This window comes from Phaenicophaeus curvirostris, chromosome 2 (genome assembly GCF_032191515.1).
Source record: "Phaenicophaeus curvirostris isolate KB17595 chromosome 2, BPBGC_Pcur_1.0, whole genome shotgun sequence".
Taxonomy (NCBI): Eukaryota; Metazoa; Chordata; class Aves; order Cuculiformes; family Cuculidae; genus Phaenicophaeus; species Phaenicophaeus curvirostris.
The window spans coordinates 105023843-105039789 of NC_091393.1; the positions used below are offsets into that span (position 1 = coordinate 105023843).

Consider the following 15947-nt stretch of genomic DNA (forward strand, 5'->3'; position numbering starts at 1 on the left):
GTTTATTTTCCCCTTTCTGAGCCTACCATCTCTCTGTCTTGATAAGTTCAGGTTGCGAGCCAGCCTCTATTTATTTGAAAAGAAAGCACTTTTTTTCACCTTTACAAGGGAGCAATAGTAGTAATAATAATCACATTGCTATGGGGAGATGAGCGCTGGCTCCTAGCTGCCCTAACGAGGAGCTTCATGTGGGGATCTGTCCATACCGGAAGGTTTCCGGAGCATCCTGCTCCAGCTGGCCTGTAGTTTGCTTTGGAAGGCACTCCCTCCACTCTCCTGCCAACCTAAAAGACTGCTTTTCCAAATAGGACAGGCACTGGCATACCAGCTCCCTGCTATTGGAATTGAGCAAACAGATGGGAAAGCTTTATTGCTGAGGATAGCTGGTGCCCGCTGCGCGCATTGGTGTGCTAAGCGTGCCACTGCCTCCCTGCCCATGGGCACATTCTTAGACATGGCTTTCTTTACACATGGAGACACCAAAAGCTGGGGAAAAGGCTTTCTGTCGGCTCTCCCATTGGCAAACTTCATCATCTCATCAGTGTAACATCTGGAGAGTCTGAAGGTGATTGCAGGTGGCTTGGGACCACCATGTGTTGGCAAGTCAGAGGGGTTTGGAGGGACCAGAGGGCTTTAATCCTTGTGGGTACCGAATGAGCAGAACAAGTAGCTGCAATGCCATGGGGAGGGCTGTGGGTGCCTTTCTCTTTTCTCCAGGCCCTGGCTGATGTTTTTGCCTGAGCAGAAAGTGTGCAATTCCTGAACCTTCCCCTGCTCCCTTCCAGAACGTCTGTTTACCTTTGCTACCCCCGGAGAAGCAGGCAGGGGAGGTGTAAGCATGCTGAATTTCCAGCCCTGACCTCTGCAGCACTGACACGCTGCTTTATCTCCTCCACTGTTACGGGGCTGGTTTTTGCAGCATCCCGAACAAAGGACGTGCCAGCGGCTGCCATTTTTCACGGTGTCGTTCATGGCTGCAAGCTGCCACTGGAGAATAAATCCTGTCCCCCCCTGCCTCCCCAGCAGCGGGGAACCTTCCTCCCAAGGCTGTCGGGTGTGTGCCAGCGACGAAGCCCCCTGCGCCGGGCTTAATCCCGTGGCACAGTGAGAGGAGGGGAAGCATCCCCTCCTGCAGCAGGGGGACGGGGATAATGGGGAGCCCATTAACATCTGTATAGGCGGGGGCTCGGGGAGCAGCGGGGTGTGAGGGCGCTTCCTGAATCCACATCCTGGCCTCCCTGCCCTCCCAGGTGCTGTTTGCCCACCCGAGATGCCGGGGCTGGAGGCAGCTGCGTCCCCGAGGCCAGGAAGCATCCTCCTCCTCCTCCCGCCCCGGGGGCTCTGCATCACAACGCTCGGGGTATTTCCTCGGCCGGCCGGGCTGTGTTTGCCGGGGTCCCCGGGGAGCTGATGAGGTGTTAATGTGAGGACTTTTCAGCCTGCGAACCGCCGGCCGTGCTGGCATGGGGGGTGGGGTGGGGGTGGCTAGAGGAGAGCCGGTCGTTCCTGGGATGGGGAATGGGGATGGGAGGCGGCAAGGGGCCGCTGCTCCATCGCAACCACCCCCCCTCGCCCCCCACCCCCTACGAGAGCGCAAAGAGCTGCAATTTGCGGTGGGAAAACTCTCAGAGCTCGGGGGAAAGGCACGGGGTGGGGTGGGGGTCCGGTGCCGGGGAGCAGCGAGGGCAGGGGTGCTCCAGCCGGGGGCGGGAGCGGCCTCTGTGGATTGGGAAAGCTCTCCCTAAGTGGATCTTTTGTGATGGAAGTGGAGGGGTGAGTGAAAGTTGTGTGCTCCAGTAAAAGCTGTGCGCTGCGGTGAAAGTTGTGGTGATGCTCGGGTACCTTTTGGCAGGGAGAGAGCAGGAGACGTGGAGGTTTCAGCTTGGCAAAAGCCTCCCTGCAGAGCAAGGGATGCGCTGGGAGATGGGGCGCTGGGTATAGCTCAAACCCATACGTGTTCTTGGAATAAGGCCTGGGTGGGTGAAGGAGAGTGACTGAGTTGCTGTCAGCAGTGGGTTCGATGCAAACCAGACTGCCGAGTGGCAGAGCTTCGCTGACAGAGCCTGGGAAGGTGAAGCCTTCAAAGGCCAGGTCCCTTCCAACAAGGTGTGTGGAGCCTGTTGGTGAGGGAAGGCTGAGACAGAGATGGGGAACAGGGTGCAGGTGCCTGCAAGGGCCTTCTGGGACCAGCACAGCCAGGACTCGGCCGTCCTGGGTGCTGGTGGAAAGAGTTCTGGCCCAGGAGAGTCCATGGGCTCTCTCCTTTCCCTTGTCCATGTAGGCACAAGAGCAAGAGACATCCCACCTACCAGAGCTAAGGCCTCTTTCTTTCCTTTTCATCTTTTACGGCTTTTTACGATCTGATCTTTTTCTGTATTTTTTTTGCTCACTCTGACTTTTTTTTTTCTGATTAAAAATCAAACATGTTCTCTGGGGCATCTGTCAGTATTAAAATAAACTTGTGACATGCCCAGACACCCATTCCTACTGCTTTAGTGTATAAAACTATACCCAAAGTGTAAAGCTTGATATGTAAACCACAATCCACATACTTAATTTAGTAATTGCTGATGCATAAGGATGCACATGCAGCGCATCTACAGATGGATATCTGCAGAGATAAGAGCAAGCCTTGCTGTTTGCATACGGAGCCATGACGAGATGATGAGGTGTGTAGTGGTCCTGTGTCCCTGACAGAGTGGATTTAACTCATGGTGGGAGACTTTGGGGCACTCTGTCTCCTGCTCAGAGATTGAATTAGCTGGGCGATGAGACTGGCCTCTGCAGCCATGAGGAAAGGGCCAAGGTATGGAGACAGGGAGGCTGCTGCCAGAGATAAGCAGTGCCCTCACTTCCCAGCCATGATGAGGGCTGGGTGGGACTGGATCATTGATGTCCCCAGGAAACAGGTCTTCCTAGCTTGGAAAGAGAAGGGAAAACAGCAGTCCCTCTGCTCACTCCCTCCTGTTGCCTGTAAGCATATCGAGCCAAACTCCTCGGACCGTCACCAACATGGCTTGCTGAGGCTGGCTCCCTCCCAAATGGATGAGGTGATTCAGCAGTTTGCACTCATTCCTGCAGCTTTGCATCTGCAAATATTTGCAGGAAAATATCCACAAATGCCTCAGATGTCATCTTTTTTTTTTCTTTTTAGATCTCTTTTCCCAAGCTATAATAATTTGGTTATTAATGAAAAAAAAATATTAAGAAGAACTTGTTGATGCTCAGGTGCCTTTAGGATCAGCCCTGAGGTCCTGACCCGTGGCTTCACCTCCAGAGGACTGATATTACTGGTGGAGGCTCACACATGTTACCAGACCCTGCGAGGAGCTGCCTGCTCACCAACCCACATGCGTGCCACGTGCTGCCAGCCTGGTGGCTACTGAAATCCACCCCCCAGTGCACACCTGGGGCGGTGGGGGGCTGCTGCCTCTGCCCCACTCCCAAACAGGCACTGCAGCAGATGGAAATAGCAGCAGCTCTGTTGATTTACAACCACAGCCCTGATTTTAATGGGCTGGGTTTGCTCCCCGACAGCTACAAATTTGGTCTTTTTTTCTTTTTTTTTTAACAAGTCTATCTTTTTTCCTGTGCGTGACCCATTAGCTCCTCAAACTAAGGGTGCGCAGGGAGGCAAGGGCTCACCCTGCATGCAGGAGGCACACGATATGCTCTTTTCTCCTTCTTGAAAAAATAAACCAGAATCCTATAAGCATAGAAGATCTTTGTCTGCAGTGATCCCTGCATCCCTGGGAGAAGCAGCGGGTGATTACAAGCTGGCGGGTGCTGCTGCACCCCAGAAAAGGGCCAGCGGGCAGTAGCAGCCCTGGAGCAGCCCTGGGCGCCCCAGCCACACCACAGGGTGATGCCTCCCCACACCAGCCCCAGTAGGAATGTTTGCTGTCACCGCAGCCTGCGGCAAGGAAATATTTTCCAAGCAAAAAAAGCCTCCCAGTGTATTTCGTGCTGACGGCTTCCAGCAGCCCTCTGTAGCTGTCTTGTTCTGCCGCCGCCGGGACACCTACCCGGAGGAAGAGAGGAGGAGAAGGTGGGAGAGCTTTAAAAAGCTCTGGTTAAATTTGTTCCACCCTGGCCATCCCCCTCTAGAGCGGGGCTTTAGAAGCTGCAAAACACCCAGCAGCTGCTTGCAGGGGGTGAGGGGCAGATGGTTTCCCGTCTGCCTGGGATGCTCAAACCCCTCTCCCCAACATCATGTCCCTAGGGAGGAGAGGAGAAGCAGAGTCCTCTGTGTCGCAAAGCAAGGCAGCTCTGGCGACATTAAGGGATGCCCCGGCTCCTTTCCAGGCTGGGCTGCAAATATAGGTCAAAGCCCTCTACTCATTGAAATCCAGTGACGATGATGGTGTTACAGGTTGGGCTGAAATATGTACCTCCGGGTCTTTACTCTGGCACAGAAACAAAACGTACTCAGAAAACTGTGAAAAATAAACTCAGCTTGTGAATGCAGCTGATTGGAAGTTTTTCCAGCAGAAAGTGCTGTCCGACCTGTGTAAAATCATTCCTTGGGCATGTGTTGATTTGGGCAATGTTTCCTCTGAAAAAAAAAAGATCAGAGCAAGGGGAGAGAAATGTTTGGAGAGAGCCGGAGCCACCACCTTCAGCAGAGCTTTTCCATCCCTGCTGCAGAATGGCTCTTGCTTGGATATGCACTTTATTTAGCAGCCTAAATGCACTTTTCTTAGCAGTCCTCTGCCTCGTATGTGCTGCTGTTGCAGGGGGCAAGAGAAGACAGTCTGCTGTGGACTTGGCTAAGATGCTGGTCCTTAGTGGGGATGCTTCTGCTGCCTCTGCGCTTTTCCCCCAAGGACACAGGAATGCGAGTTTTACCAGGAAGGAAACGCTGGCTTGGTTTTAGTGGGGGAAAGGGTCTTGGCAGCATGCAGGAGCCAGCCCATGGGAGAAAGCCTGGCAGAGATGAGCTGTGACAGTGGGCATTGCAGCTCGGTCAGCACATCCTGCCCGGAACAGGCATCTCTTGGGCTACCTTTCCTTAAAATGCTCCATTTCCCACCAGCCTCATTGCAGCCATTTCCAGGCCTGAAAGCGGGTGCTGAATGCTTGCCCTTGAGTTGAGGTGGGTTTTTTCATTGGAAAGATTTTTTCCTGAGCAGAAATAAATGATTACTCAGCCAGATTAACATTTGTTTGGCAGAAGTTAAGCCAATCAGGCAGTCAAAGCTTTCCTGGATCCTAACAGCACAGGTTGAGATTAAATTTTTTGCCTGGAAATGAGTGGGGTGGAATTCAAACAACGTGGCAGATGGCAGCAACCCATAGCTCTAGCAATAGGTGTCACTGGCCCATGGTAGAGGTGGGTGCCTCTTAGATAAGTGCCCATCCAAGACTGAAAACACCACTGTAACCTGGCTGCGCCAGGCTCAAGGTGGCAGGGCTATGGATGTCTGGGCTCACCCCACTGGGATGGCACCCAGGGCAGACTCTGCATCCTGCTCGCACTCATAGCACAGAAATGGGCTTGTGTGCCCGCAGCTGACCCCAAGCAGATTTATTGGGTGATCCTGGGCTGCTATTAGTGGTCAAGGAACCGCAGACTCACAGACAGGGTCTGAGTCCCAGGCAAGCTCATGTGTTTTTTTGGAGCAGAAATCTCCGCTCTGGCTGTTTTGCCGGCAGCTCTGCCAGGGACACCTCGTTCCCATGAGCGGACGTCTCTGGATGGGACACCCGGGGATATGGGATCCCCTGGGAGTGGCAGGTTCCCTTGGTCCCTTGCACACCCCCTCCCAGTCTGCTGGAGGGGACAGGGGAGGTGACACGGGTGGCGGTGACGCAGAGGCTCTGAGCAAAGCGTGTTGCTTCTCTCCCCAAGCTCGGAGAAGTCTTTGTGCTCAGTGAGCGGTTCGCCCAGCTATTTATACCCGCCACGCGCAAGAGGAGCCTTTCAGTATAAATGAAGCTATTTTAAAGGTCTTGGCCAGGTATAACTGGTTTAAACAAGGCTGGTAATGACTCAGAGGGCTATAAATGTTCATCAGAGTCCTCAGTCTAGCTGTCAGGGATTGATCTCCTGGGCAAGCAGCTTCCCGTTGCGATGTGAAAGCCTAGGCAGCCTGGGCACGCTCCTGTCCCCATGCTCCAACGCCCCATCAAACTCCCTTCGTCCATGTTCTGAGGATTCATAAATGCAGTTCCTCCACAGTTATTTTGGGCTCTGTGCGGGTACCAACCCTGTGGTCCCCATGTCTCCACTCTCCAGCCAAAGGCTGTACAGCTGCATTCCCACAGCAGGCTGAGCATCAGCAGATCCCAACAGAGATGGCATGGTGGGAGACCTCAGTGACTGGTTTGCCTGGTCATGTCTCCTTGAGTTTATGGAATGTGTTAATTCTTTTGTAACTGGTCCACTATTTAAGGTGATGGGGATGATGTGCTGGACCTTGGATGATGCACTGGATCACCTTGGGCTGCAGTGGGGTTGCTTTATCCCACTCAGAAATGAAAGAGACTGCGTTCCTTCTCCCTCAGTGTCTATAGGGACTGAAGCATCTTCAGACTACACCACCCTGGAAGGTTTCCAGCAGAAAGGGATTTTGTTAGGAAATAACAGGGAGTTTTTCAAGCAGAGGTTTTTGGGAGGAGTCTCTCTATTCAGTTTTTCTGTTTGTTTTCTTATTGTAAAACCAAAGACATTCCAGTTTTCAGAAACTGATAATTAAACATAAAAAAATATTTCCCTGTGAATGAAACCAAAACCTGAATACATTGGTCAGCCAGGTAAAAATTCCCCTGCCTCTCAGGGCCTTTGGGGACAAAGCTAACAAAAACACCCATGGCAGAACTTTGCTGTGAGGTGAGGAAGACTTTCTTCCCTTCCTTTATTTTTTTTGATCCAGAAAGCCAAGATCACTGGGCATTTCCTCACCTCCCTCTCCTACTGCCATGTGAAAGCAGGGGAACTGAAGCAACCCCACGTGCCCTAAGCGCTGGGCAGAATCTGTTAGCTCCAGGTTTTTTCACACCAAGCCTTCTCTCTGGACATCATTCCAGATGCCTGCGCATCTTGTTTACCCAGCAAAATGTGCTCGTGGAGAAAACCAGCACCGGGGTGTCACGTGGGCCACGGTAAACAGCCAGCAGATGCACTCTGTTTATTTTGCTTCAGAGCCTTTCCAAAAGGCACGGTTTTGCTGGTGGGCTCCTCAGAGGGGGCTTTTGCCCATGCCCGCATCCTACATGGTGGCAGATGCCCACTTTCAGCAGCCCTAGCAGGGCTTAGCAGGGGCTATGGTCCCACTGGCTCCCGTCACACCATCCCTGGGTGCTGTGAACCAGCAAGGTCCTTCCCTTGGGCTGTCATTTCACCCAGGAGCCATCAGCAAATGCTCTCATGTTTCCCAGCTGCCTCACAGGAGCTGGTTGTCCCCATCAGCACCAGTGGCAGCACTCAATGAGTATCCCGCCGATACCAGTGAGCCAGGGGGACCTCCTCCATCCTCACGGGAGACGATAATAGAACTTTATTTCCCTCCCCATCACATTCTTCAGGCACTTCCAGGGTTTTATTTTACTTTGTGGTGCCAACCACCGATTTCAGCAACTCGTTACCTTCACTGGCATGTCAAATAATTACAGAGTAGGGAGGAACATTAAAATAGCACCTGGAGGATTGAATACACAAAAAATAGTGATGCTGGCCATGTCCCAACTAGCTGGATGCTTGGGTACGCTTGTAGATGAGGTGAGTTTGTCTGTGATAGGGTCCCTGAGAACCTGGGACAAGGGGATATTATTCTAGTATTAAAAAGACAAATATCCTTGAGTTCTTGATCAGGTATTAAAATTACAAAGATTTTGCATACTTCTGACTCTTCCTTTGTTAGACTAGTTAAAGCCTTGGAAAATATTTTCATGAATTAAGAAGCCCCATTAAATGTTGAATCTAATTAGGAGAGACTTGACTGTAGAGTTCTTCAAATAGTTAAGTCAATATTATATGGTGTAATTGTGGTAATTCCCCAGCGGAGCTGCAGCTGACAATGGCCTGTTTTAGTGCGTAGGTAACTCTGCGGATGGGGGAAAAACTCTCCCAACCACAGAAAGACACTTGTTTAAAGGGTTCCCATCTGAATCCTTGAATGAGCAAAGGATATTGTTTCCTGACACGCCCCACGTGGAACAGGAACTCTGTACGCATCCTCAGGAGTGGGACCCTGGCACACGTTACCAAACCAATACTGAACATGACCTTAGGCTCAGGCTGTGCTAGAGAGCCAGGCTTTCTAACTCTGCCACAGGACTACCCAGAGAGCTTTGGCAAAGATTGTAGAATCATGGAATGGTTTGAGTTGGAAGGGACCTTAAAGATCATCCAGCTCCAAACCCCCTGCCATGGGCATGGACACCTCCTACTTGATGAAGTTGCTCATCCAACCTGGTATTGAACACCTCCAAAGATGTTCAACCTCTCTCCAGTGTATTTCCCCATATCAGAAATGTGAATCATCATCATCACTCTCATCCTCCTCCTCCAGTCGCTTGTTCTGGTTTGAGTGAAAGCTTCTAGGGATGCTCACAGACCAGCAGAGCCTGTTGATCTTACAAAGAGCTCCTTCCAGGCATACTGAAAGAACAAACTGGCAATGAAGTCACCCAGAGGGAATGGTGTAGGCAGCACATGGCACAGGGGCGATGGCAGCTCCTCTGCTGCAGCTCCACCATTCCCTCTCCCCAGCTCAGAACCAACTACTCCCACCTCTTCCTCAAGTACTTCTGTGTATTGATTCCACTGTAATTTTCATGTCTTATCAGGGGAAGGCCTCAATAAATCCTGATGGTAATTGTGGTGGCACTGTACAAGCACACGGGCTGTCTCCCTTCCTGGCAGGCCAGTTGTCTTTTTGTCTCTAACAAGATCTGCAGCCATGTGGACCCATGTGGACTCCTTTTCCTTCTTGTTATTGAAATGTCTCTCTTCTTGAGGGCAATGGCTGCTTCTATCTCACAGGAGAGCCGCTTCCTCAATTAAAGAAAAAAGGAAAAAAAAAAAAGCCAATGCATTTATTTTGAAACAACAGTGCAATTGGGAGAGTTCATTATATTGGATTAATTATGATAATTATCAGTAGAAGGGAGATAATTACCCTGTTTGTTGTCAAGAACGAGGTAAGGGTTTGGTTTTTTTGATTTTTTTTTTTTTTGGCTCAGGAGAGCCTGGTTTTGTGGTGTGGGGGCACAAGGGAGGCAAACACCAGCACTGTGGCTTCACCTTCTCCCACCTTAGGGCAAGTGGTTCACCATCGCTTGGGCTCCAGCTGCGGTTCCGTGCTCATCTGCTCACTTGCCACCAAAGCCTGGCTATGGTCCTCAACTCAGAAGCATCCTCCTGCTCCTAGCAATGCTCTGCACTGCCCCGGTCCTTACACAAAACTGCTGTTGCAACTCAGGAAGCCGCACATGGCAAGAGCACATCTCTAGGAGCCCTGGGGAAGACGGTGTGGGATGCACTTGGTGCTGTCACCCTCGCTGTAAGTGAGAGACAGACAAAAAACCACCCCAACCCCTCGCAAAGCTTTGTGCCAGTCACTGGCCTCCAACGCCTCGGAAAGGACAGATGGCTGTTCAAGTCATAACTTCCAATGCAAATAAGAATGTAATATAAAAATTAAATTTAAAATAAATATTAGCTAAATATTAAAGAGAAGAAATAATTTTTAAATAGTCAGTGTGTTTCTCAGTAATACAACCAGGTTGGTTGGGTTAAGACACTGCTGAATTTTTTTTATTTTTATCATCCTAGGTATTTTTAAAAATGTTTCTTATAGCATATATATTTTTCTGCTCTAAGAGATATTAATTTCAGCAGGTTTCCTAAAGCTAGCAGCATGGAAGGCTGCCCTTGTGAGAAAAGGGAGAAGGAGATGGTGGCTGCAGCACCTGGACTACTTACAGGGACAGAGATCGCTGTTGCTGCCTGCTGGGTTGGTCCTACATCCAGCCACCTTCAGACAAGCCGCTGTCTTTGCATGGCCATGTTTATGAATGCAAATGCTTGCGTAGCTCAGAAAGTGTGTGTCCTTGCCTTACAGAGACAAAGCCTTTGTCTGAACAGGAGGATGTGGTTGCTGTAGTTCACACCCTGCACTGTGTTCCTGAGATGTGCAAGCCAACAACGCTCTGGGCATGCAGGCTGAAACGGACACCGCTGTTCCTTGAGAAGGAGGATACGTTGGGCAAGGAGAGCTTCTCCTCATCCTCCACACACTACATGGAAGATCTTTCATGTCCTGAGCAGAGCAAGAGATTTGGATTGTGCAACAGACAGTGAAGGGTGCAACAGCAGGCCAAGAATGCAAAACTGGATTTAAGTGGTGCGGCTGGAGCAAAAGGAGTAGGAATGTCTTCTGTAGCTGAGGAGTGGCCTCAAGTGAATGTTCTGGGTCAAAACCCAAGTGAACAGGACTCCTGTGAAAGCAATTGTGCTTTGCTGCCCGGCAGCCTCCAGTCCACGCACAGGGAAATCATAAGAGGTAGAGAAACTTCATCTTTGCTGGCAACAAAATTCAAAGACAATTCAAAACCAATTTTGACCTGAGGACGAAACAGCACTGAGTGGTGTGAGACTGAGCAGAGCTCTGGGTGTGCATTAGCCTCCTGCTACTCCTTGTGCTGAGGTGCCAGACGTGCTTGGAGCACACTAACACCTGTGCCACTGCAGGATGAAGCCCTGAAGGTGGGACAGCTTATATTCCATGGAGAAATTCTCATTATGGCCTCTCTCTTCCTCACGTGGAGCTCACTGGGAACTTCCATAACAAATCCAGCTGTGCTGAAAATGCACACTCATCTCCTGCACCTCATGTGTGGAGGGAAAAAATAATGCTAAAGCTAACCACACCTTACTGGTGCTGCAAGCGCAGAGCTTAGCAGACAGGATCTTTGGACTGTTGACTTTCGTGTCCAGTAGCCACGTTGCTAATTTTAATAGATTGTCCCTGAATTCTCCCTTCTTGAGCCTTTTGACTGTTACTCCGAAGGAGGAAATAGCTCTGTTGATATGCACTAGGTTGGAGAGCCTAGTCTCAGGCTGTACTAAGTCAAACACTGGGTGCACCTAGTCCAGGGGTCCCTTTCAGTTGTAACACTGTGGGTGATTGGGGGTAAATATAAAGAAATTGGCATGGCATGGATACTCCCTTCGGGAAAAGCCTCTCTTGCCTCTTGCAGAGACGAGCGATTTGGAGTGAGATCCCCACCCTGGGGGATGCAGCAGCTGCAGGGTGGCCCCCGAGGGTCCCTCCGTGTGTCGTGCGGTGTGTGTCCCCCCCGGACCAAGTGACAGTAAGCGACAGAGGGCGCCCCACCACCGCTGTTAGCGGGCGGGACAGCGGGACGGACCCCTCCCCGCCGGGGAGCCCCCCTCGCTTTTAGGGGTACCCATCGCTCCCGGTGGGGCTGCCCCTCTCGAGACTCACCCCAACCAGCCCCCAAATCCCCTAAATACGGGCAGAAAAACGTGAGAGGGAGGCGAGCTGCCACTGTTGCCGCGGTTATCGCGATAGGAGCGTGCCTTCCTGGAGGCGGTGGGGTTGTTTTCGTTTGACGATGATTCCCGGGGGTGCAGGAGCCCGGGGAAGAATCCTGCGAGAGGTTTAAGGTTCCTCCCAGCGCGGGATCCCCGCCTTTAGGTTAAATCCTGCTCTCCGGTGTGTGTGTGTGTGTGTGTATGTTAATATTTTAAAACTATTGCTAATCTCCGCCGATCGATGGGGTGGTTGGTATTTTTTCCCCTCTGGGGAGCGATAAATAAATAATTAATTAAATAAATGAACAAATAAACAAACAAACGGCGGTTTATGGGGATTTTTTTTGAAGGTGGGGAGATACAGGTGGGGATCTATGTAACAGGCAAAACCGAATCCCTGGGCGCGGTAGAGGCGCCGGGGGGGGCAGGCAGGGATGCTGCCGGGGGAGTCACGGCCCCAGTCCGGGCTGCGCGTGTGGAAGGCGGAGAGAAGCCCTCGGTTCCCTCCTGCCGGGGAAGGAGCCTCGCTCCGTCCCTCTCTGCCTGCTAAACCCCGCCGGGAGCCGACGTGCCTGCAGCGCCGATGGGGAGGGTGGAGGAGCGGGGTGGGTTTTGGAGCCGGGTGATTTTTTTTTTATTTTTTTTTTTTGTCGTCTTGTCTGTCCGTCCTTCCTTCCTTCGATCCTCCTTCGGGGTGTTTCTGCAGCGGGTGAGGCGGCGCTGCCCCGACGGCGCCCACCGAGCCCCCCGCACCGCCCGTCCCGGCGCCGGGGCAGCCCCCGACGGCGCTTCCCCCGCGCCGCCCGCCGCGGCTCCCGCTTCCTCCCCCGCCCTCCCTGTTTGTTTTAGTTACGAATTTGTTGTAGGTACCTGAGCCGGAGCCCGGGGAAGAGCCAGAGCGGCGGCTGCCCGGCCCGGCGATGAGGCAGAGCCGGGGCACGGCCGGGCAGGAGGCGGCCTGAGCCCCGGGGCCGGGGGCTCCGCCGAGCAGCCCCGCTTGGAAAAGGTGCGTGGGGCTGGGGGCTGCTTGGGGCAGGGGAGGGGGCTGCGGGACACCGCTCTCTTCGGGGGTACGCGGGGGGACAGCGAGGCAGCTCCCGTCGGGGATGCCGGGCGGCTGTGAAAAACACCTCCCCATTGGGGTACGGGGGGGGCAGCTCCCATCGGAGATGCTGGGGGGCGCGTGGAAAACATCTCTCGTCGGGGCTATGGGGGGGACTGGAAGGCAGCTCCCATCGATATGCTGGGAGGGGGGTACGTGGGCTCCCTACGAGTCTGCCCGGGGTGATGGGGAGGGAAACAGGCTCCCACAGGGTCCCTCTGCAAAGTCGGGGGGTGAAGCCGGGTGCCGAGGGGGTGGCGGCGCCCCGGGGTGCTGCCGGGCCCCCCGAGTCGTGCGGCGGGGTGCGGATAGGTGCGCGGGGGGCCGCGGAGGAGCCTCTCCCGCCTAGGTGTGAGCTGATTATTCAAATGGGCAGCCGAGGACCTGGGGATTGGAGGCTCGCCCGGCCGCTCCGTGCTATATCACTCAGGCACCAACGTCACTGCAGCACTTGTCCTCCTCTTCCTCCTCCTCCTCTTCTTCCTCCCTCCTCCCTCCTCCTCCTCCTCCTCCTCTGGCTCCTCCATCGCCTCCGGGCGACTCTTCTCCGCGAAGCACTGCGAAAACCCACCCAAGGAGCAGCAGAGAAAAAAAACCCACCCCAGCCCCAGCGCCTCTCGATTCCTCCCCCCCCCGCCTTTTCCCCCCTCCCTCCTCTTCCTCCTCCTCCAGAGGCTCCGACGGAGGGGAGGGAGGGCTGGGGACTTTTTTTTTTTGGGATTGCTCTCTGTCGTCGTTTGTTGTGGCTGTTAAATTTTAAACTGCCATGCACTCCACTTCCAGTATGCTGGGAGCGGTGAAAATGGAAGGCCATGAGCACACGGACTGGAGCAACTACTACGGGGAGCCCGAGGTAAGGAAGGGATCCGGGATTCCGCCGCCCCCCGCCCCGGTTCGCCCCGGCTGGGGTCTTCCTGCCGTGCCAGCCCCGGGACAAGGTTAACTTTGGCATCAAACACCGCGTCGGGGCTCCGTGCGGGCTCCGTGCGGGGCTGCGCGGGGCGCGGGCAGCGGCAGCGGGTGGGGGGTCCCGGGGGTCCCGGGGGGCGCAGGCAGCGGCTGCTGCCGAGTGGCCCTTCGCTATTTTTTCCTCTCCCCCCGCATCCCCCTCTTTCCTCCCCCCCCCCCCCCGCTCCCCCCCAGGTGTTTTTCTCGCTCCGGGCAGGGCTGTCCCTTCCCCTTCCTCCAACTCTCCCGGACGGAGCCGCCGATCCTGCCACCATCCCGTCTCAATCTCTCTCTCTTTTTTTTTTTTTTAAATATATATATTTGTTTTTCATTAACGAGAAAAACACACACACCCCCACTCCGGGATTTAACCCTTCCTGTCCTGCGGGGCACGGAGCCCCGGGGCTGCGGAGGCTCTTGCCAGCGGCGATCTGGGCTGTGAAGGGGGTGTCCCCGAACCACTCCCCACTCGCCGGGCTGTCCTTGTCCCCGACGGGGCTACCCAGCTACCTCCTCTCCGTCCCCCTCGCGATCTCCCTTCTCTCTCTCGCTTGCCCCTGCAGAGCTATTCCTCGGTGAGCAACATGAATGCGGGGCTGGGCATGAACAGCATGAACACGTACATGACCATGTCGGCCATGAGCACCACGGCCAACATGACGGCTGCCACCTCCATGAACATGTCCTACGCCAACACAGGCATGAGCCCCTCGCTCACCGGCATGTCCCCAGGCACGGGGGCCATGCCTGGCATGGGCTCAGCTGGCGTGGCGGGGATGGGCACCCACCTGAGCCCCAGCATGAGCCCCATGGGGGGTCAAGCGGGCTCCATGAACGCCCTGGCCCCCTACACCAATATGAACTCCATGAGCCCCATTTACGGGCAGTCCAACCTCAACCGCTCTCGGGACCCCAAGACCTACCGGCGAAGCTACACACACGCCAAGCCACCCTACTCCTATATCTCCCTCATCACCATGGCCATCCAGCAGTCGCCCAACAAGATGCTGACGCTGAGTGAAATCTACCAGTGGATCATGGACCTCTTCCCTTTCTACCGCCAGAACCAGCAGCGCTGGCAGAACAGCATCCGCCACTCGCTCTCCTTCAACGACTGCTTCCTCAAGGTGCCTCGCTCCCCAGACAAGCCGGGCAAAGGCTCCTTCTGGACGCTGCACCCCGATTCAGGCAACATGTTTGAGAACGGCTGCTATCTGCGCCGCCAGAAGCGCTTCAAGTGTGAGAAGCAGCTGGCTGCCAAGGACAGCGGCGGAGTGGGTGGCGGGGCTGGCGGTGGAGGCAAAAAGGGGCCTGGGCAAACCCCCAGCCAGCCCCTGGGGGAAGGCAGTTCCTCGGGGGGCTCAGAGGGCTCAGCTGGTGCTGAGTCCCCAGCCAGCACCTCGCCATGCCAGGACCACAAGCGCGCCCTGGCCGACCTGAAGGGCACGCCGGGGCTGAGCCCTGGGGAGCCGGCAGCCTCACCAGCCCAGCACCTCCTGGCCCCCCCGCATGCTGGCCTGCCCCACGATGCCCACCTCAAGCCCGAGCACCACTACGCCTTCAACCACCCCTTCTCCATCAACAACCTGATGTCCTCCTCCGAGCAGCAGCACCACCATCCCCACCACCACCACCACCACCACCACAAAATGGACCTGAAGGCCTATGAGCAGGTGATGCACTACTCGGGCTACGCTTCGCCCATGCCTGGCAGCCTGGCCATGGGGCCCGTAACGAACAAAACCGGCTTAGAGTCCTCCGCTTTAGCAGGAGAGACTTCTTACTACCAAGGTGTGTATTCCCGGCCCATCATGAACTCTTCCTAAAAGGGGAAAAGGGAAAACCACCCTTGGCAAGGGGGGAAAGCCCCCCCATATCCCTGTGCAGCCCCCTAAGCAGAGCGATGGACTATAAACGCTGTCGAGCACGGTACATATACGTATATATATATCTATTTTTTTTTCCGTTGGTTCCAGATGTTTGCAACCATTTGGGAAACGGCGGCCGTGTGTCTCGCAAGCATCTCGGCCCATGCCAAGGGCAGGAGTGTTGGTCTCTCCCCTTGGCTCAAAGCTACCCGTGCCTGGGGGGGGCTGCAATTCCCTTGGTTTGCTTTGTGGGGTGGTTTGTTTTGGTGGGGAGGGGTGGGTTGGGGACGAAGGGATGGGGAGAGGGGGGTTTCTGTTGGGCTTATTTTTTTTCATTGTCGTCATTGCAGGGAGGTATAAATATATCTATTTTTTTGTGTGGAAGTGACAGGAGAAATTAAAAACAAACTCAAACTAAATAAACTCCTCCTTCAGTGTGAAGCCCATGCTAGTTTTGAATACGAGGACCAAAAGTCTTGTAATATTGTAAAAAGGGGGAAAAGAGGGGAAGGTGGGGAAAAAGAAA

General features: G+C 54.0%; 1 protein-coding gene across 2 annotated transcripts in view; it reads left to right on the top strand.

Moving 5' to 3' along the window:
• The window catches only part of FOXA2 (forkhead box A2), a 33825-nt gene extending 18144 nt beyond the window's left edge, over positions 1 to 15681 (top strand). Inside the window, exons 1-4 of one of the 2 annotated variants that reach the window (XM_069850295.1) lie at positions 12004 to 12108; positions 12370 to 12509; positions 13389 to 13458; positions 14117 to 15681. In XM_069850295.1, coding sequence (XP_069706396.1) covers positions 13390 to 13458; positions 14117 to 15379 — 1332 coding nt within the window. In that variant the 5' untranslated portion in view covers positions 12004 to 12108; positions 12370 to 12509; position 13389 and the 3' untranslated portion in view covers positions 15380 to 15681. Of the gene's footprint in view, positions 1 to 12003; positions 12109 to 12369; positions 12510 to 13388; positions 13459 to 14116 lie in introns of those variants that run through there. The other variant, XM_069850294.1, reaches the window with a different exon arrangement.
• The last annotated feature ends 266 nt before the right edge of the window (positions 15682 to 15947 follow it).